Genomic DNA, 22,061 nt, shown 5'->3' with positions numbered 1-22,061 from the left:
CTCAGTCGGTATCTCCCTCATTCTGGCCCTGGGGCTTAGTCTTTATAGGCTCCTCTCTGGGGGATAAATACAGCCTTGCGGCATAGTCTGTATAGGCTCCCCTCTGGGGGGTAAATACAGCCTTGCGGCATAGTCTGTACAGGCTCCTCTCTGGGGGTAAATACAGCCTTGTGGGATAGTCTTTATAGGCTCCCCTCTGGGGGTAAATACAGCCTTGCGGCATAGTCTTTATAGGTTCCCCTCTGGGGGGTAAATACAGCCTTGAGGCATAGTCTGTATAGGCTCCCCTCTGGGGGTAAATACAGCCTTGAGGCATAGTCTGTATAGGCTCCCCTCTGGGGGGTAAATACAGCCTTGTGGCATAGTCTTTATAGGCTCCCCTCTGGGGGTAAATACAGCCTTGTGGGATTGTCTTTATAGGCTCCCCTCTGGGGGTAAATACAGCCTTGTGGGATTGTCTTTATAGGCTCCCCTCTGGGGGTAAATACAGCCTTGCGGCATAGTCTTGATAGGCTCCCCTCTGGGGGTAAATACAGCCTTGAGGCATAGTCTTTATAGGTTCCCCTCTGGGAGTAAATACAGCCTTGTGGCATAGTCTGTATAGGCTCCCCTCTGGGGGGTAAATACAGCCTTGTGGCATAGTCTTTATAGGCTCCCCTCTGGGGGTAAATACAGCCTTGCGGCATAATCTTTATAGGTTCCCCTCTGGGGGGTAAATACAGCCTTGTGGCATAGTCTGTATAGGCTCCCCTCTGGGGGTAAATACAGCCTTGTGGGATAGTCTTTATAGGCTCCCCTCTGGGGGTAAATACAGCCTTGTGGGATTGTCTTTCTAGGCTCCCCTCTGGGGGTAAATACAGCCTTGAGGCATAGTCTTTATAGGCTCCCCTCTGGGGGTAAATACAGCCTTGCGGCATAGTCTGTATAGGCTCCCCTCTGGGGGTAAATACAGCCTTGTGGGATAGTCTTTATAGGCTCCCCTCTGGGGGTAAATACAGCCTTGTGGGATTGTCTTTCTAGGCTCCCCTCTGGGGGTAAATACAGCCTTGAGGCATAGTCTTTATAGGCTCCCCTCTGGGGGTAAATACAGCCTTGAGGCATAGTCTTTATAGGCTCCCCTCTGGGGGTAAATACAGCCTTGCGGCATAGTCTGTATAGGCTCCCCTCTGGGGGTAAATACAGCCTTGTGGGATAGTCTTTATAGGCTCCCCTCTGGGAGTAAATACAGACTTGTGGGATTGTCTTTATAGGCTCCCCTCTGGGGGTAAATACAGCCTTGAGGCATAGTCTTTATAGGCTCCCCTCTGGGGGTAAATACAGACTTGTGGGATTGTCTTTATAGGCTCCCCTCTGGGGGTGAATACAGCCTTGTGGGATAGTCTTTATAGGCTCCCCTCTGGGGGTAAATACAGACTTGTGGGATTGTCTTTATAGGCTCCCCTCTGGGGGTAAATACAGCCTTGAGGCATAGTCTTTATAGGCTCCCCTCTGGGGGTAAATACAGCCTTGAGGCATAGTCTTTATAGGCTCCCCTCTGGGGGTAAATACAGACTTGTGGGATTGTCTTTATAGGCTCCCCTCTGGGGGTGAATACAGCCTTGTGGGATAGTCTTTATAGGCTCCCCTCTGGGGGTAAATACAGACTTGTGGGATTGTCTTTATAGGCTCCCCTCTGGGGGTAAATACAGCCTTGAAGCATAGTCTTTATAGGCTCCCCTCTGGGGGTAAATACAGACTTGTGGGATTGTCTTTATAGGCTCCCCTCTGGGGGTGAATACAGCCTTGTGGGATTGTCTTTATAGGCTCCCCTCTGGGGGTGAATACAGCCTTGTGGGATAGTCTTTATAGGCTCCCCTCTGGGGGTAAATACAGACTTGTGGGATTGTCTTTATAGGCTCCCCTCTGGGGGTAAATACAGCCTTGAGGCATAGTCTTTATAGGCTCCCCTCTGGGGGTAAATACAGACTTGTGGGATTGTCTTTATAGGCTCCCCTCTGGGGGTGAATACAGCCTTGTGGGATAGTCTTTATAGGCTCCCCTCTGGGGGTAAATACAGACTTGTGGGATTGTCTTTATAGGCTCCCCTCTGGGGGTGAATACAGCCTTGTGGGATAGTCTTTATAGGCTCCCCTCTGGGGGTAAATACAGACTTGTGGGATTGTCTTTATAGGCTCCCCTCTGGGGGTAAATACAGCCTTGAGGCATAGTCTTTATAGGCTCCCCTCTGGGGGTAAATACAGCCTTGAGGCATAGTCTTTATAGGTTCCCCTCTGGGAGTAAATACAGCCTTGTGGCATAGTCTGTATAGGCTCCCCTCTGGGGGGTAAATACAGCCTTGCGGCATAGTCTGCATAGGCTCCCCTCGGGGGGTAAATACAGCCTTGTGGGATAGTCTTTATAGGCTCCCCTCTGGGGGTAAATACAGCCTTGTGGGATAGTCTTTATAGGCTCCCCTCTGGGGGTAAATACAGCCTTGCGGCATAGTCTTTATAGGTTCCCCTCTGAGTATAAATACGGTCTTGTGGCACAGTCTTTGTACGCTCCCCTCTTGCGGCAAATACGGCCTTGGAGCCTAGTCCTACAGCTGTGGGACTTCCCCTGCAGCAGGGGAGCAGAGGATGGGGGACCCAGGCTCTCCCACTCCACTGGGTCCCAGCCCAGGGCCCTGCTGACAGTGGAGCGCTCCACTGCTTGCTCAGCAAGGGGCCTTTCCCCTCAATAGGCTGAGCTTGCCGGGAGCTATCACTCCCTGCCCTGGGCTGCTTCCTACCTTCCCACGGTTCTCCTGCGGTCGTACCTCTCCACTGTCTCTGGGGCCGGGGTCGTCGCGGCAGCTGGGGCTGCGGCAGTTCTGCTGAGATTGTAGGGGCTGTGGTGTTGGTTCCGGCTGCATGGACTCTTCTGAGTCAGGAGCCGGTTCGGCAGGTCCTTCCCCTTCGGCCATCAGCCCTGAGTGAGCTGGCTCAGGGCCTTTTATAGCACGGCTCACCAGGAAGCATACCCGGCAAGGCCGTGGGGGAGGGGTGCTCTGAGTCAGCTAGGCCCTGCCCACAGGTTGATTTATAGTGCGGGGCTGGGCTGCCCCGTCACACACTCCATTCAGCCAATTCGATGGGCTGTCATGTTCTAGACCAGCCTCAAAATCGTAGCGGTTCCACGTGTAGCCTCACACCTGGGCTCATCTGATCTGGAGGTGACAAAGATAAGCCTAAGGGGAGCCACATCCAAAAGCCAGTGGTGCTCACTACACCAAACACAGATGAGAAAATGCCTTCTTGGCCCATCCTTCAGCAGCTTTGGTTCTAACTATATCCTTAAGTTGCAAACCATAGTGATACATGGAAGACTCCTTTCATCGGGGTGCTGGCATGGCATTCATGAGCTCTTCCGCTTGATTTCATAACCTACAAACATTATCTCTGGCTTACCAGGACTAAGCCTCAGCCAGTGAGGCCTTATCAACGTCGCAGTCTGCAGCAAGTACGGGGGCTCCCCATTTACTGCCTTACTTATGAAGGGGGTATAGAACTGAGTATTATTTGCATGCTGAAGACAATTCTCCCCATATTTCCTTACTATCTTCTTAGCCATCTCTAACAGCATGAACCAGAAATGAGCAGAATAAAACCCACAAGAAAGACCTCTGTTTTGAAGGACAGTCACTTGTCATTGCTTCTCTGGGTGGAGGGGGGAGAAATCATTCCAAGCCACGGATTGCAGATATGCTGGGAATTCCTCATGGTCACTGGTGTCTAAGGAAGTTGATGGATCTAATACGATGAATATCTCATTCTTGTGTAAAGATGTTCACTTGTTGTGCTAGGATCTGCCAAATTCCCTTTTTACTTCAAGGTTTTTCCCACTCAGAATGGGAGAAAACCTCCTTTTTGGACAAAGATGTGGTCTCATTTAAGAAAGCACTGAGCTTTTGAAAGTAGCCGCCACATTAATTTCCTCCTCTCCACCAATAATATCTCAACTTTTATAGGACATAGTTAACTATTCTGTTTTACAAAGGTTTTTATAACTGAACTCCACCGCCTGAAATTCCATCTGTGGTATGATGAAAACAAACTGAACTCAAAATGCTGTCCATCACAGTGAATGCTAGAGACAGTAACTGTCATCCATTATGAGATAAGACCTTCCACATGCTTTTGAAAGTGAACGATAGGAGGCCACTACCATGCTTACAAATATTTAAATATGTAACCACAGCCTGTTTGTCTGAGTCACTCTGTTTTGTATGGTGCATGTGGCAGTTTTGGTAGATAATTAACTATTTTTAGGTATTTTAGGAAAAATGTAATTAAAAAGAGCCTGTAAAATGGACACCGAACTATTCCTTAATTGGTCCATGCTCTCACTTTTTCATCATTAAGGACTGCCAGATTTAGCCCAGATTTTAAATAGTAAGATGTTTTCCTATGGCGCTGTGATGTCAGAGAATAGGAGGGGAAGTGTGAAATCAGCATCTACCATTTAGGGGGAACCGGTTTCCTATGCATACTAGGGATTCAGTTGGTTCTGGCATCCCATCGTTACCATTAGTCATCCTATTGAGAAGAAGGAAGCAAAAAATGTATCCTTCCTCACTGGTGCAATCTAAGGCTGTGTCTACAATGGTGCGATCTTGTGCAAAAGCGGCCCCTTTTGTGCAAAAACTTGCTGCCTGTCTACACTGGCCGTGAGTTCTTGCGCAAGAACACTGACGTTCTAATGTATGAAATCAGGGCTTCTTGTGCAAGAACTATGATGCTCCTGCTCAGGAACTGTTCTTGCGCAAGAGGCCAGTGTAGACAGGCAACATGAATTTCTTGCACAAGAAAGCCCTATGGCTAAAGTGGCCATCAGAGCTTTCTTGCTTAAGAAAGCATCTACCCTGGCATGGATGCTCTTGCGCAAAAGCACATCTCTTGCGCAAAGGCACATGCCAGTGTAGACGTTCTCTTCTGGAAGAATTTTTGCACAAGAACTCTTCCGCAAAAGAGTTTTTGCGCAAAATCATGCCAGTGTAGACATAGCCTAAGGGAAATTCTCCATGCAATCTTCCCCAGATCTGTTCCCACAGCTGTTGCTGCAGGGAGGTTTAATTCCTGCAAATGATTTTTTATAATAAGCAATTGATGAGCTCTCTTGTAAGAGATGAACGATCCCAAGAACCGGAGTTTGTTTTGGGTGCCAAGTGAATCAGCTGCAGGGACAAATCATGTCATTACAAGAAATCAGTGCATAAATATCTCAAACACACAATACACATGAAAAAAAAGAACTGAAAGCACAAACTTGGAGGAATCACTACAAGAATGGGTGGGGAGGAGTGGCATGGCTGATAATAGAAAAGTCTCTGGGAAAGGAATATTACCAGGTGGTTTCTAAAAGTGAGGAGGGGCTGAACTGAGGCAGAGTCCAGGGGATAGTGAGTGCCGTACCCTGGAGCCACCCACTGCTCTAAAGTCTGATGGTGATCATGGCTTCTCAAGAATGACCCAGTCGCCCTCATGAAGTGTTCATGTCTTCAGAGGTGCCCCATGTGCATGAAAGGATGTGTCCAGGACAGACTCCTTTGTTGCCTTGCAGTCTAATAAAAAAGGTTGCAAATTTCATGCTTCAGGGCAGAAGCCATGGTCAGGAAGAGTGGGTTCTGGGGCCATCCTTACCCAGAAGCCTAATATGCAGCTGCATAGGGTACTCAAAAATTTGGGACTCCACTGGGTCTTAATATCCAACATTTTCCTATCCCTGTTCCTTGGCTTTCCTGCCTCTGGGAGGATCTAATTACCTTAACAGTGAAAAAACCTGCCAGACCTATTAGCAGAACACTGAACCTGTGAATGAGCCATTCAAGTGGTAATGAAGCCATTTCACAGGCATTTGCCAACCCCAGGTCTATGCTGTCAGTTGCTGCATGTACTGTGCTAGTTGTCAGGGCCTTAATTTAAAATTTGCTTTAAAACTATTTAATGAGTGTGTTGCTGAAGATTATAAAATCACATCTTCAAAAATCCTCCTCCACCCCCAGCTGCTGTCAGGGATAAGGGCAGCAGTTTAGCAGTACTGTATAGGGCTCCGCAAATCCTACAGATGGCCCTGGCAAGTTCCATAGGTTCTGACTCCATGGGTGCTGGAACACTCCTGGGAAGAGAAAAGTGGGTGCTTAGCACCCATCAGCGGTTCCATTGATCAGTTCCTCTCCTTCCCTCAGTACCTCCTTCAGCCACAATTATCTGTTCAGCACAGGCAGGAGGCATTATGCGAGAAGGGGTGCAGTGAAGGGTGGGGCACACTCCGGGGAGAGAGCAGAATAGGGTGGGACGAGTCAGGAGTCAAGCCCCACCCCTGGTGAAATGACAAAGTTGATGTCTATGGCATGTTCTCTTGTTTACAGCAGTCTGTCACTTGTCAGCTATAATAATAATGAATTCTTGGCCTTCATCAGAAGCCTCATATGCTGCTGGAGGCTGGATATGAGACTGCATAGACCTATGGTCTAATTTAGCTGAACAAATCCCAGGTTCTTATCTGTGTCTGTGTCTGTTTCTCCACTTACAGCTGGCTGCAGTGCCTTGTGTTTCCGATGTCTTCCCCCATATCAGCGTGGTCTTCATTCTCTTTTCAGAATTACACACACTGCAGATGCATCTCTGCAAACGGGGCTAACGGATCTGCCTCCCCTGGGACGTGTGGCACAAATTGCTCCCACCTCCTCTTACCCTTTGTTGTACTTTGCTGCCTGGCTGGAATCCTTGCAAGCACTTCACACACACCGTCCTTCATGCTCATCCTGAGGTAACCTAGGCGGGAACTTTACCACTCGCACAGTACGGGCTCTCCCCGGCATTTCCCCTGCTCTGTAGAATACTCTGACACTGGAAGGGGGAGGATGAGTTTTGAAAACCCAAAACCATGGGCAGTTCAGATCTGAAAGCAATTTTATCCAAACCACAAATGCTCCGGGAGTGGCAGGCATGAGGGTAAATTCAAAGCTCCTGTCTTGGCCCATCTCTTTTTTGTATCCACATTTAAAGATATATGTTATTTACAGTGTGTCCCAGCCTCGAAGTCCCAGTCAGGGGTCATGGCCCCTGCATTCTAGGCCCTTGTACAAGTGAGGAAATGGAGCCTCAGAGGGCAAAAGAGAGGGGAAACAAGACACTGAAGGTGGATAAGCAGCCCAACAGGGAGCGTGTGGGTTATAAGATAACAGCGAAAATGGGTATATCTGTGAATGGGCCTAATTCGGATCCCCAGCTGAATGTACCACAGTGTAACTGCACAGGGAATCTCTGCCTTGCACCTGATTTACCCCACCGCAAAGTAAGTGTAAAAGTGGGTATAAAATGCGACCAAGTCAGCGTCCCAGCATGCCCAGGTGTTAGTGCAGGCAGTGGAGAATCTGGCCCATAGACTTCTCTGGAGTTACTGCGGATGCCGTCCCAATCTAGGTCTTGCCATCCATCATCTGTAGCTATCTTTATCTAAATCTGCTTCTGTCTTTCTCCGTGTTTGTCTCTGCTTTTCTTAGTGTCTCCATCTTTACACTATAGCAAATCACCAAGAGAGAAGGGCAGGTAAGCAGCCTATGTAGTTTCACTGTCGGTGCTTGGCCTACTAGCTCACGAGTACGTGAAGCCCTCTTGCATGTCTGAGCAATGGTGCTGAAGTGTCAAAGCAGGTGAAATCATTGGGACTGATGTTTGCCACACGCTTACACCAGCTACGGAGCACCTCCCACAGCCGATTTGTAGTGCTCTTTGTCTATATGGGCTCTTCCCATCTCTCTTTTACCTAAGCACATAAATCCCTTGCAGAGTTTAAGAACAAAGTCAATAACACTGTCAATGTGATGTATCCTATGAGGGTGCCTTTACATGCTGAGCAGCTGTCAACATTTCAACACCAATAACCACCTAGGGACTGACATTCTTGGTTATAGCCCAAGGAAGTTGGCTGCTCACTCTTTGTGAGACCAGGTGTGACACCACCAACTTGCTGGAAGCCAGAGGTTTGTACCTCACTCCCCTATAGCTTTATAATGCACAACAAATGGACGCCTCTGTCATTTCAGTGATACAGCCTCATTCCTCAATGGTTCAGAGGATTTCAGGCCCAGAAGGGACCATTTATGATCATCTGTTCTGATTCCCTGCATAACATCGGCACAGAATTTCACCCACTGATCCCCTCAGAGTGGAGGGAGTTATTCTCCACAGAAACTGCCTGTTGTTGGAATCTACTTACTGACAGCTCCAGTTCTCAATGAATGCAATGGGAATCTTTTCATTGACTTAGTGAGAGCTGCATTGGGCATTTATTGTTGGAGTGGGAGGATAGTCTTGTACTTTAAATACACCCCTACCACAATCTGCCGGTAGTGCCAGTTAATTTCTCTGTGCCTATGTTTTTCCATTTGTAAAATGAAGAAACAATGATGTAAAAGGCTACTTTCCCTTCTCCGAGCTTCAGCATCAGCAGTGCTATAGAAAGGCAATACTACATATGTATTATTATTACGCCCCAATAAGAATCATCTGCCACTGACTGGCGTTCTTTGAATGTTTTAATCAAGGAAATCGCCTCCATGATCTTGCTGTGACTCAGCCTCAGTTCCATTTGCACAGTGAAAGAATATTTTGAAGTACAGGACTGGAAAAGACCTCAACAGGTCATCTAATCCAGTCCCCTGCACTCACTGGCAATGCATGGGGATGCACACAGGACCACAAGCACCCCCTAAGGCAGGAGGGGCCAGTGCCAGCAGCAGGAGTCAGTGCAGTGCAGCCCCCCATCTCCTCCCTCCATGCAGAGAAGATGCAAGGCACGTGGTTCCAGCCTGTGCAGTGCCACTCCTCAGTTATATCATTCCAGGAGGTGCTGGGAGGGGGGCAGAGCAGGAGGGGGTAGGGAGAGGCGGGGCCAGTGCCTCCCCCTCATTCGCCAGTTAGCAGTTGACGATGCCTACACTCATGGCAGGACTAAGTAATGACTAGATCCTTCCTGGCAAGAGTTTGTCTAACCTGTTCTTAAAAACCTCCAGTGATAGAGATTCCACAACCTCCCTTGGCAATTTGTTCCAGTGCTTAAACCACCCTGACAGTCAGGAAACTTTTCCTAATGTCCAACTTAAATCTCCATTGCAGCAATTTAAGCCCATTGCTTCTTGTCCTATCCTCAGAGATTAAGGAAAACTATCTTCACCTTTCTCCTTGTAACAGCCCTGTAAATGCTCAAAAACTTTTCAGTCCTCTCATCTCTAGACTAAACACAGTTATTTTAATAGGTCATGTTTTCAAAACACTCTGGCTGTGTCACAGAGTAGAGCAGGAGCATCACTTCTCATGTTCTGCTTACAGCACTCCTGTTAATGCATCCCAGATTGATGTTTGCTTTTTTTTTCAACAGTGTTATATTAACTCACATTTAGCTTTTGATCCACTATAATCCCCCGATCCCTTTCCAAATTGCTACTTCCTAAGAGGTCATTTCCCATTTTGCTTGTTTATAACTGATGGGTCCTTCCTGAGTGGAATACTCTGCATTTGTCTTGTTTGATCTTCATCCCATTTCCTTCAGAACAGGGACATAGCTCTGGGTGGGCCCAAGTGGGCAATGGCGTACCCATTTTCTATCCAGCTCCCCTCCCCCCACTCGCTCCCAGCCCACTCAGTGCTCCAGCTGGGGAGCAGGGCCGAGGCTTCCCTCCTCCGGTCTGGCACTCCAGCCAGGAAGTGGAGCCAAGGCTTCTCCCACTCCACTCCTGCGCTCTGGCTGGGGAGCAGGGACAGTGCACTGGGGCCCGGGTACTAAACAACTTTATAAGCATACTCTCTATGGGTATGTCTACACTTGCAGCCTATTTTGGAATAGGGCTGCAAATGTAGGCATTCAGAATTGCAAATCAAGCCCGGGATTTAAATATCCCGTGCTTGATTTACATCTTCCCGTCTGGGCGCCATTTTTGAAATTTACAAGCCCGGAATAACTGCCCGCGTCTACACGCGGCAGTGAAACGGGAGTTTGAAGTAAAGCCCTTAATTCGAATTAGATGTTAAACCTCATTCCAGGAGGAATAACAGCTAATTCAAGTCAGGGCTTTATTTCAAACTCCCGTTTCACTGCTGCATGTAGATGCGGGCAATTATTCTGGGCTAGTCAATTTCCAAAATGGCGACTGCCCGGGAACATGCTAATGAAGCACAGGATATTTAAATCCTGCACTTCATTTGCAATTTCGGTCACCCTCATTAGCCTCCCTAGTTCGAACTAGGGGGCTAGTATAGACATACCCTGAGATACATCCTTCCCACTTGATTGTGAACTTCTAACAATGATTTAAAAACCTGCCTCAGAGAGGAATTATGTATTGTTATGTTTGAGCACCCAAATATATGCTAGGTACAGAAGTGAACACCTAAATTTTTGGCCACCTGATACATAAGGAGCTGCCCAAAATCTTAGCCTTGCCCTCTACTAATAGAGTATGTTACGCAAATGAATGCTAGGAAACAACATTAATCCCTGAAAATGTGTTACAGTAAAGAGCAGTGAATTTTTGTGAAAACATAATGCAATATCGTAAAAGAATGGAAAGCTCATAAGAACTAAGCAAAACATTATGACTGTGTCTAGACTGGCAAGTTTTTCCGCAAAAGCAGCTGGCCGCTTTGAATTTGCGCAAGAACACTGACGATCTAATGTAAGATTGTCAGTGTTCTTCCGCAAATACAATGACTCTCCCATTCGGGAAAAAGCCCTCTTGCACAAATGCTTTTGCACAAGAGGGCCAATGTAGACAACTGAGAACCGTTTTGTGCAAAAAAGCCCCGATGGCAAAAATGGCAATCGGGGCTTTCTTGCACAAAACTGCGTCTAGATTGGCACGGACGCTTTTCTGCAAAAAGGGCTTTTGCGCAAAAGGGTCCATGCCAATCTAGATGCTCTTTACCGCAAATGCTTTTAACGGAAAAACTTTTCCGTTAAAAGCATTTGCGGAAAATCATGGCAGTCTAGACACAGCCTATGGCTGTGATACAGCTGATGGAGCAGTCTGCCCTCAGTGAGGCATCTAGAGAGGTTTTGCATGGCTGTAGTAAAGGGACATATTTGTTCTTAATTATGCATAGGGGAATGTACTAATTCTTCTTTTCTTTTTGCTTTTCAGGAGTGTTCAGCCCCAAGATAAATCATTTGCTATTGGGATCCAGTTTCTGCTGCTGAGAGTTTTGGGTAAATTCAGTTTTTGTTGGGATGTAGCACTGTAAAGTCATAAGAAATTCTGAGTTCATATTGATCAAATGGGACATCACCAGAGAACCTCATGTGCTGCAACAGATGAGTATAGTTAATTCAGCAGGTGTCACGTTTTCCCTCAGTCATTGCTGAACCACTGTTCCCTCCTATCGGATGCTGCATTGTGGGCAGAAGAGTCTTTCAGATAAGAAGTAAAACCAAAGTCCTGATCACCTGTAGTCATTAAAAATCCCACAACAATTTCTTCAAGAGATGGCATGTTGGGCCCTGGTGCCTTGGTCAAATTGCAGTCTGTGAACTCCATCTAAAGTTCCCCAGTAACACAGCTTTCAGGTATTCCTGGCACATACTGACTGCCCCATTTCACCTTGCAGAGGGGTGGAGAACAGACCTTTATACACAGCATTGCTAAAGCACTTCAGAATATTTCTCAAGAAATGACAGTGTCTAGGGGGAAGTTATTTATATTCTATGTGTCTTTGTTTGAGGGACATCTCAGAATGGCTGAAAATAGCCTTCAATTCAAATAATTGTTTTTCTTACATTGGAAATTATCTTTTTTTTTTTACCTGGGGAACACTGGTATGTGTCCCAGAAGTCCTGACAATGAACATTTTCACACACCACAGAATGGAGAGGAAGAAATGAGTCTGCCGTTACAATAATGCCTGGATTGTGTGAATGTCCCTTGTATAAAAAGGATACAGAAAAACTCCCTCACATCACACCAACCCCAGGCAATGCAGGATGGATCCCTAAAGTGGTATTTAGCAAACCTGTAGCAGCCTGTAACATTGTGGTTGTAGAGATGCTACAAACCATGGTTGTTCTGCAATGGCAGACTGGAAAGAATTAAGTCTGGGCTGGTAGAACTGCAGCTTTGGGACCTGGATGTCTCATTCCATTCTTAATTATAGTAACTTCTAGTAGAAAAGTACTTGAACAGCCCTTCCAGGCACTGGAGGAGGGTTCTGCTAACTGGTTAAGGTGTTTTCTATTGTCTGGCCATCACCAGGAAGCATAGGTGACTTTTCCCTCCTGATACTTGGGGAGATCAATGTAAAGGCAGTGGGGAGGACACATGACCTCCAGAAGTTGCCTCTGGGAGGAATTTCCAGCCTCGCTTCCCTGGCCCAGTGTCAGCCGACGGTCAGGGCAGTGTGTGCGTGTGTGTTACACCCAAGTCTTCAACTGCTGAGACACAGAGTCTCGTTGCAGCGGGCAGCCTAGGAGGCTGGAGGGCACCCTGAAAAGTAGTTTAACGTCCGTGACTTTACTGCTAGGACCGAGGTCCCGTCGCAGAGGGTAGCCAAACAGGCTAACAGACGCCCCAGTGTGTACAGGAAGAGCTTATTACGCTTCAGATTTTAACTGCTAGAATTTCATAATTCCTTCGCAGCGGGCAGCCTCGGGGAGACTGAGAAGCGCCCCAATTGAATTTTGCCACCTGGGTGTGACACAAATTCAAACGCCCAAGCTCTTCCTATACTATGTGTGTACTATACGCCTAAGACTTTAACTGCTGAGACCGGGGGTCCCTTGCAGTGGGCAACCTGGAAGAGGTTGAAAGGCGCCCCAATAAGTGTACAGGGAGAGCTTATTACGCTTCAGATTTCAGCTGCTAGAATTTCATAATTCCTTCGCAGCGGGCAGCCTCGGGGAGACTGAGAAGCGCCCCAACTGAATTTTGCCACCTGGGTGTGACACAAATTCAAACGCCCAAGCTCTCCCTATATCTGTCCCTTTATGACCGGCTGCAGTTCTTTTGTTTGTGTTCGGTTCGGGTACAGCAGCACGGGTTCAAGTCAGAAGCTTGACATGCACTGGCTTATTTATAGGAGAAAGAAAGAGAAAAGAAATAAAGAAACTTGGTTCAGTGTATATAGATATATATATTTTATAAGTGAATGAGGGCACCCCAGTTGTCCCCAAAGTTTATAGCTAAATCACCTTACCAAAGGTGATTTACAATAGAAATGAAGCAGTTTGACTTTAAGAAAACTATAATAAAGTAACTAACTTACAACAGAGAGACAATTAGAGTGTACACATAAAGAAAACACATTGCAGGTACAATTCTCACCCCTGCGTTCCAGACTTGGCGTGGCCAGCGTCTTTCTCTCAATCCCTCGGGAAGAAGTAGGGCGAGGTTGGGCGTCCCACGGACCTCGGGAGACAATCAATACCTGCCAGCAGGTGTAGGTGATTGGAGCTCAAATTGGGTGGGCAACTCAACCCTCTTTATACCCCTTGGGTCACATGGGCTTCTTCCTGGTCTCAAGTGGCCAATCAGGAAAAATGGCTTTGAATGCCAAGTTTCCCACGAAGGGTGCAAAGCATCATTCACACCTGGGAAGATGCAGACAATGGGCACCTCTGGTATGTGATGGGCGAAGATTCCTCTCCCGAGACAGTGCAGGCGTGTCAATTACTGATACTAGCCATCACGGCGACGGGAGGCCTCCCAGTCGTCAGCTAGCCCATTTACTGTCTGGTTTCTGTTTATGGTAGAATAAGGGACAGGCACCACACCTGCGTTCCCAGGGCATCAAAGGCTGACTGCCTTTCTCTTGCTCTCTGGGGGGGGGGGGAAAACAAGATGGGGCTCGTGGAAAAACAAGATGGGGTTTTGTGTCTGGCTACACCCAGGGCAGCCAATCCCATCAGCTCCTAGAACAGTGAGGCCACAGGACCAGGGACTACATGTATCTGGGCCTGGCTGGGGTCTGGGGAGACTCACAGCACCAGTGTCTCCCCAGAAGTCACAGACCCATCAGCAGGGGAGGCACAGGCACTGTCCCTGCCTCCAGTTGAGCAGGTAGTGAGGAACCTGCTTCTAGCCCTTTCTCCAGTGACCACTTGCCCTGCACCTACCCCAGGACCACCCTGCGCTCCAGCTCAGCCTGATTTACCTGCTGTCCTTCTGCCATAACACCTCTGCTCGGCACATTTCCGCCTCACTCACCCACTCTCCCTGGGCTGGGGCTGGGCCTGGGCGGGAACTGGAGCAGGCAGAACTGATGCTCTCCATTCCCCGCCCAGACCAGCTGCTTGGGACAGGGGCCGAGCGACCTGGAAATGTGCCGGGGGCAGGGGGTAGGGCATGGAGGTCCAGCTCGCTGGGCCCATCCCCAGCAGTGGAGCCTGAGCGGGGAGTAGAGAGCAGAGCACAGTGCACAGAGCAGTGACCTGCACAGAGCAGTGACCTGGAGCAGCCACTCTCAGCTGGTGTGAGAAGCGGCACCATTCACCCCTTCTACTCCCCACCTTCACCTGGGCCTGGCTGCAAGGGACAGGGACTGAACATGCCAGAGGCAAGAGAGAGGGGAGAAGGTCAGAGCCCCTCTCCGTCCCCATGCAGCAGGCCAAGGGGAAATCTGGGGGAGCACTTACCTGATATGCCCCCTAGGAAGACACAAACCATTCTGAAATTGGTTTGATATGGCTTTGAAAAAGAGTCAGATGGGGTCTGTCCTACAGAAAGCAATGGGTCTCATTTACAAAGTGCCCTGTGCATGTTTTCCAGCCTGGATGCCAGGACCAGTGCTGTACGGCAGTGCCATCGACACAACCTGCATCCTGTGGGAAAAGAAGTGCAAGAAGAACGCAGCTTGCAGATACTACAACAATGATCTCTTCAGACAAAGGTAGGGCTCCTGTGAGGCTCCAGCAGCTCCTGCCTGTTCTCCAGGTTTTGCTGCATTACAGGGGTGACAGTGGCACTGCTACCGAGCCATAACTGATCCACTATTATGCCCCTGGGTCATAATTGTCTACACAGGGGTGGGGTTGGTCTAACTATGTCACACAGCTGTGTGCATTTTTCACAGACCCCTAACACACCGCTGTTATGTTAAATTTCAGAGTAGACCGGGCCACGCTCATTATCATACACTGGTGACATGAAAAAAAGCAAACATGATTCTGGGATGCTTTAACAGGAGTGTCGTGAGAAAGACACAAGCAGTAATTCTTTCACTCTATTCTGCACTGATTAGGCCTCAATTGGAGTATTGTATCCAGTTCTGGGCACCACATATCAAGAAAAATACAGAGAAATTGGATACTGTCCAGAGAAGAGCAACAAAAATGCTTAATGGTCTAGAAAACATGGCCTATATAGGAACACTGAAACAACTGGGTTGGTTTAGTTTGGAATAGAGAAGACTGAGAGGGGACACAATAGCAGTTTTCAAGTACCAAAAGGGTGTTACAAGGAGGATGGAGAAAAATTGTTCTCTTTGGCCTCTGATGATAGGACAAATTGCAGCAAGGGTGGTTTAGGTTCAACATTAGGAAATATTTCCTAACTGTCAGGGTAGTTAAACACTGGAATAAGTTGCCTAGGGAGGTTGTGGAATCTCCATCTCTGGAGATATTTAAGATCAAGTTAGATAGGCATCTATCAGGGATGATCTAGATGGTGCTTGGTCCTACCGTGAGGGCAGAGGACTGGACTTGATGACCTCTCAAGGTCTCTTCCAGTGCTAGTATTCTATGACATCTTTAAAAGAAAACTGAAGAATCTGCTTGGATAACAAGGTGATGAACATGGGGCGGGCGGATGGATGGGCGGGTGAACTGGGAAATGGCATACTTCCTGCTCTGCTACAGTGATGTGTGATTAATGTTTTATTAAAGAGTTGCAACAAAAACATTCCCACCTTTCCTGTGATAACGCCATGTACACTGAGCTTCACATGCTGACAGAGATGTGGGATAAAGGGCGAGGGTGTATGGTCATTTGTTTCCAAATTTAAATAAAGACACTTTCTCCAAATGCTACCCAAAGCCAGGAGGCAGCATTGCCTGGCAAGCAGATTTCTAATCATCTGTACTTGCTGCAAAGTTTGTACAAGTTCCTCAAGAGAATGTATATGAGCCCTGGAAACCCGTTCTCTCTACCAGGGATAATAGAACAGTATCCAGAGACTCCCCCAGATGTAGGGAAATCACCCCAAACCTCTCTACAGTTTGACATGAGAATTAACACGGGGCACCCTGGAGAGCTACCTCCAGCACCTCCCTGAGGGTATGTCTACACTACCCCGCTAGTTCAAACTTGATTTGAATTTCCCGGGCTTCATTTGCATAAGCGGGGTGCCGCCATTTTTAAATCCCCACTCGTTCAAACCCCGTGCTGCATGGCTACACGCGGCACGAACTAGGTAGTTCAAACTAGGCTTCCTAGTTCGAACTACCGTTACTCCTCATTCCACGAGGAGTAACGGTAGTTTGAACTAGGAAGCCTAGTTTGAACTACCTAGTTCGTGCCGCGTGTAGCCACGCTGCACGGGGTTCGAACTGCCGGCATTTAAAAATGGCGCCGGCCTGCTTATGCAAATGAAGCCCGGGAAATTCAAATCCCGGGCTTCATTTGCAATTGCGGTATGCTTACATTACCCCGCTAGTTCGAACTAGCGGGGTAGTGTAGACATACCCTGATATATTATAGCGTTATCCTGTCAGTGACAGCCCTGGTGCAGCTCAGCTGAGGGAAGGCTGCAGAATCATTACGAGTTTGGAAGGCTCCTCTAACTGATTGTTTACTCTGAGGAGGATTTACTGTGGGCATGAGCAAATGTTACTCAGCCTGAGTGCAGGAGCACAGTCCATTTTATTTCCCAAACCTTTGCCCCAGTAAAGCTATCCCTGAAGTCAGTATTCAAAGGACATTTTCTTTTGCCCCAAAATGTGCTGATTTCCTACCTGTTGATGGTTGATATCTGCCTTCTCTCTTAATTGACTGAAAAAACTCTTGACCTAAACTCGATGCTCATTGGATGAATGTCCTATAGACGTTGTATCCTGAAACTTTGCTCCCTACCTTTATTACCTTATTCTTTTTTGATTCTGTACCTTAGATTCCTTGGGCTCCAGTTTTTCTTTGAAGTGGGAGCTTTTCTGTGCTTCTTGGCTGTGTTCATCATTCTCAGACGACAAGAGAGGGAAACCAGGAATGCTACAGAGCCAAACACAATCCCAGAGAAGGAGAAGCTGGCAGAAAAGTCAAGCAAAAACATAGACTCCAAAGTGTGACTCAGAGAATGTGAACCACATTTCATAGCTACTGCCCAGGAAAGTGCATGAATTGCCTTTCACTGTCACTGTGAAGGATGGATGCTTAGGATGAGCCTAAAAGAGGAGATAAGCTTATTTCCTGTTTTTCTCTTTGAGAGCTACAGCTTTTGTTCTTTTGTTGTTGCTGTTTTTTTATCTGCTAGTTTACATCCACCCAGGCCTGAGTGATGCCTCATGTGTTTGTTCAATTGGTCTAATCCTTTGGGACATTGCAGCCTTATATCTTTCTAAGCATTCATTCGGCTGGCAGTCTGGATGATGCCAGCCCTCTAAGCACTAATGCATACAGCTAAATTGTTTTGTACAAAGGTTTTTGCACAGTACACAAATGTCTCTATGTATCCATGGACAGTATTCTGTACCTGCTCATAAACACCAATTATCACAGCACTAGAGTACCTGCTTCTCTTCCTGTTACAAAATTAAATGGACTCAGGGCCTCTGAAAGCTTGGTCTTATTCCCACAGTTCTGCTGCGCTGGATATATAGTTGTATGGGCTGGCTGATATACTGAAGCTCTTGTGTTGGTGGAAAGAGAGATGACATATCCATGGGTTGGGAGAGAGAATAAATGGTATTCGGAGGGAGAAAGTAGCCAGACTGTACTATAATTGGGTGCAACAGCCCTTTAAGCTGAAGAGGGCCAAAAGACATTCCAGAGACGATGTTATGAGGACAGTCTTAAAAATCTGCTAATTCCAGATGAGAGGAAATGGTCCCAGGGAGCTAGCAGTGGGCTGGGAAGATCCCAGAACATTGTCATTAAGGTCCCAAGATCAAGAGCCAGGTGGGGCAGAGGTCCCCTCTCTTGTAGCCAATTGGAAGAAGTTTCCAGAGACAGGCTGGAATGTATACCACCTTCCCTCTCAGACCAGGGTGTACATGGACTCAGGAAGGGACACAGGGGTATACCTGGACACAGGAATAACGTAGCTAGAGTCAACGTACCTTAAGCCGAGCTTGGTGCCATCTTCACAGAGGGAGGCCAAAGGGAGCAAACATACTTATCAGTTTCCCTTACTCCTTGTGACTGCCAGGAGTATGGGCGCCAATCAGATCCTCCCTCAACATTCAGTTTAGCAGGTCTTAACTAGACCCACTAAATCAAACTCCAGATGATCTATCTCTAGTGTGGTGAATGAAGACGTGGCCTGAACCAAATGGCTGGGCTTCCATTGAGCAGAATAAGGTCTCCATAGAGGAGAGGAGTGTTGGAGATGAGTATGAACTAAGGGATTCCTAGAATGAACCTTGCATTTGGGACACTGAGGCAAATGGCAGCTCTGCTACATGGACCCTCAAACGAACTGCAGACTTGTCCCAGGAAAACAGGCTCTGAGGAGAAGGATAGCAACATGCTAAGAGTGTTGCATCCTGTTGCAATAATGATTTGTTATGATAAGTCAAAGCAATTAGCAGAGGCACATGAGTATTACTGCTCCTATTTTACAACTGGGGAGACCAGGCAGAGGGCAGTCAAGGAACAAGCTCAAGTTCACAAAGCCAGTCAGGGCCCTAAACAGGAGTAGAGCCCAGCTTCACAGAGTGCTAGATGTAGCCTGAGGCTAATCCACTAGGCCACAGTGCCAAGCTACCCCTCTTGTGCCACTTCAGTGGGGTGGAGAGACTAAAGTGTCAGATCTAGCTGTAGTTTTGGGATAAGGGTCAAACTGTAGCTAATCTGCACATCTTCACAGCAGTCTCTGCATTTTTTTCCACCATCTACACATGGGCGTTTCTGGGGCAATTGATGGAAAAGAACCAGTTGTGCCTTCCATGTCCATTCCCACTGCCCTTGTCAAGTGGGTCCCTAGACCAAAGTGCAGTATGCCATATGGTGATACCCTTGAAACAAACAGCTAAGGACCAGAGCTCGAGATATGATGCTGTGGTTTTGGGTGTTTCACTAAACTGCCTGCCTAGCATTATAAGAAGTCTAGAGAACATCTTACGATGAGCAACTAAAAAAACCTCAGTCTGTTTATTGAAGAGCAGATGAAGACATGATTTGATCGTGGGCTGCAAGTACCTACATGGAGAAAAGATTTCTGATACTAAAAAGCTCTTTAACCTAGCAGAAAGGGCCATAACAAGAGCCAATGGCAGGAAACAAAAGCTAGACAAATTCATTCTAGAATTAAAGCATTTTTTTTAAACAGCGAGAGTAATTAAACTTTGAAATAATTTATCAAGCATCGTAGTGGATTCTCCATTATTGCACTCTTTATGGACTGGGTGTCTTTCTAAAAGAGGTGCTATAGCCTAATAAATTATGGACTTATGATTTATGTGAAAAATGATTGAGATTCTCCAATCTGTGTTATGCAGGAGGTCAGATTATACATTTATAATGGTCTCATCTAAGACTTAATTAAGACTGGTTGGGCTTTTCCACATCATTTTAAGGAGAAGGCACACAGTGGCATAGGAAGGCGGGGCAGGGGGGCAGTTGCCCCCAGGCACAACACTGGGGGGCACCAATTTAGTCCCCCTTCGCTCCCCCTGTCACCCCTTAGCTCACCTGCTCTTCCATCGCCCACCACTGCCAGTTGGAGCCTCCTCGCTGCCTCTCCGCCCCCAGCCTAACCCTCTTCCATCTCCACTGGTGGGTTAGTGCATATGGGGCAGCCCCAAACTGGAGGGGGCAGGGGAAGATGCAGTACAAGCTCCCCTCCACCACTCCCAGGGTTGGGCTCAGCCGTGCGCCAGGTTCTGGGCCCCACCGCATGGCGGCGGCAGGGGGAGGCGCAAATTTTGCCTTTGTCCCTGGGCACATAACACCCTTGCTGTGCCTCTGAAGGCATGATCCTTGATGAGTTACTTCTATGAATGATTCTCAGCTCTACAAGCAATTCCTTGCCTCCCAATCAGCACAGGTGTGCCTGAATACATTCACAGGCATGGGCAGCGGGTTCTATGGGCTCCAGGTGTCCAGGCTCCAGGAATATTCAGAGCCAGGGGCCCTGCTCCACCAATATTGGGTCTCTCCCCCCCCCCCAGTGCCATCAGGACTGAGGCTAGGACAGCCTGTTCTTTCTGTTTGCTGTTTGTTCTTTGAATGAATGAATGAATGAATGAATGAATGAATGAATGAATGAATGAATGAATGAATGAATGAATGAATGGCAATAGACCAGAAGGAAAAGGCAATTAAGTAACAAGTCTGTGTGAAGAGACAATAGCCAGAGGCGAGAGAGAGAGAGATGAGTTCCCTCCTGTTGAAGAGAAACTGAAGGGGGGAGTTGGGTTGCCAATAAAGTGCCCCCTTTTTTTTTTGGAAGCAAGCATCAGAAAAAAGTAGTCTTTGTGTTTTAAAGTAGGCCTAACTGAAATAAAGATTATTGTACAAAGCCAACTTTGAACTTTTTATTAGTGAACTTAAAATCACAATAACTGAAGCTCTGGCTAACACCTTCACACTCAGAAATGTACATATTAAAGCCAATTATCAAACTGACACTAGGTGTAACCATTTGAGAGTGATTGCTTTATTACAAAATAGTCAGGGAGAAAGTTATGAGACTATTTAAAAACATTGAAAAATTTCTTATACATCACTAGAACAAAACCAAGCCAGTACATTATGATAAGATTGACCAATCCACTACATTACAAAATCACCTGACAATATTTTACAAAATCCTTGGTTTGAATATAGACATCATTATGGAACATCCATGCAGACACAATGGTATGGTGACATTATTTTCATGATCAATTAGACATCGATGTAAGCAGAAGAAAGTTGCTTTATTTCATGTAAAAGAACTTTGGGAGATCTAGTAAACAAAAGAGATTCTGTGAAAGAGAGTAAGGGACAAAACGAGATAGAAAGAGTCAATTATGGACAATATTTCTTTCTTGGATTCACTTAATATGTTAAAGAGTTCTCTCTTAAAAACCCAAGTAAGATGCAGGTAATGACTGAAAATGCTGTCTTTTTGTTTGTGTGTGAATTATGAAGGAATTCACTTGTAGGAGTTTTGATAAAAGAATTTTACAGACTTATCATTTTTACTTAGCAAATACTTAAGCTTTTCTTTTGATGGGAAGGTGGGATTGAAGGTTTAGAATACAGTGCATACTATGATAATGAGGAGTCATTAAAACATTAATTCTGTGAATTGTGATCTTCAAATTATGCAAAAGTAAAAAACAGACCACAGGTTGAACCTTTCTAATATGGGACTGACTGGTCTGGCAACATCTTGGGGACCCTGTGGTTGGAGCAATGTGTGTGTGTGTGTGTTGGGGGGGGGGGAATATGGCAACAGAATCATAGATGTTGCCAGACCAGAGAACCCCAGCAGCAGAGCCAGGCTGACAGCAGGGGCCAAAGGCCGAGGACCCAGCTGGGGTTGGGAGAGGAGCTGGGCCAAGTACCCTTGGGTCTTCATTGACCTCCCCTAGCAAACTCCCTGGTTTGGGACCAATCAAGTCCAGGGGTGCCGGAGCAGGGAGGTCCAACCTGTACCTGCAGATTAGGAGAGATGTTTTTGGTAATGTTTGAGAAATTAATGACTAATTAAACAACCCTGTCTTCTTAAACTCTGTGAAAATATCAGTTCAAATTTATAAAAATAAACCTTAAATATAAACACAGGGCAAAGTCCTGCTTATTTTAAATGAATGTATACATAGAGTAAATCTGCTGAAGACTCCAAATTATTTTGATTTATACTCATTAATTGAGCACAATTGATTAGATTTCCAAGGGGCGGGGGGCGGGA

The 22,061-nt window shown here is 46.8% G+C and overlaps 1 protein-coding gene across 5 annotated transcripts in view; it reads left to right on the top strand.

Moving 5' to 3' along the window:
• Window positions 1-17,730, top strand: part of SLCO2B1 (solute carrier organic anion transporter family member 2B1) — a 171,784-nt gene extending 154,054 nt beyond the window's left edge. For all 5 annotated transcript variants that reach the window (XM_025186940.3, XM_075919608.2, XM_006127506.5 and 2 more), the window contains 4 exons: window positions 6,620-6,789; window positions 11,162-11,226; window positions 14,777-14,897; window positions 17,115-17,730. In XM_025186940.3, coding sequence (XP_025042725.2) covers window positions 6,620-6,789; window positions 11,162-11,226; window positions 14,777-14,897; window positions 17,115-17,289 — 531 coding nt within the window. In that variant the 3' untranslated portion in view covers window positions 17,290-17,730. The remainder of the gene's footprint in view (window positions 1-6,619; window positions 6,790-11,161; window positions 11,227-14,776; window positions 14,898-17,114) is intronic.
• Window positions 17,731-22,061: the final 4,331 nt, after the last annotated feature.

The sequence above is a fragment of the Pelodiscus sinensis genome, chromosome 1, assembly GCF_052426305.1.
Source record: "Pelodiscus sinensis isolate ZL-2025 chromosome 1, ASM5242630v1, whole genome shotgun sequence".
Taxonomy (NCBI): domain Eukaryota; kingdom Metazoa; phylum Chordata; order Testudines; family Trionychidae; genus Pelodiscus; species Pelodiscus sinensis.
This window is presented reverse-complemented; position numbering and strand designations above follow the sequence as displayed.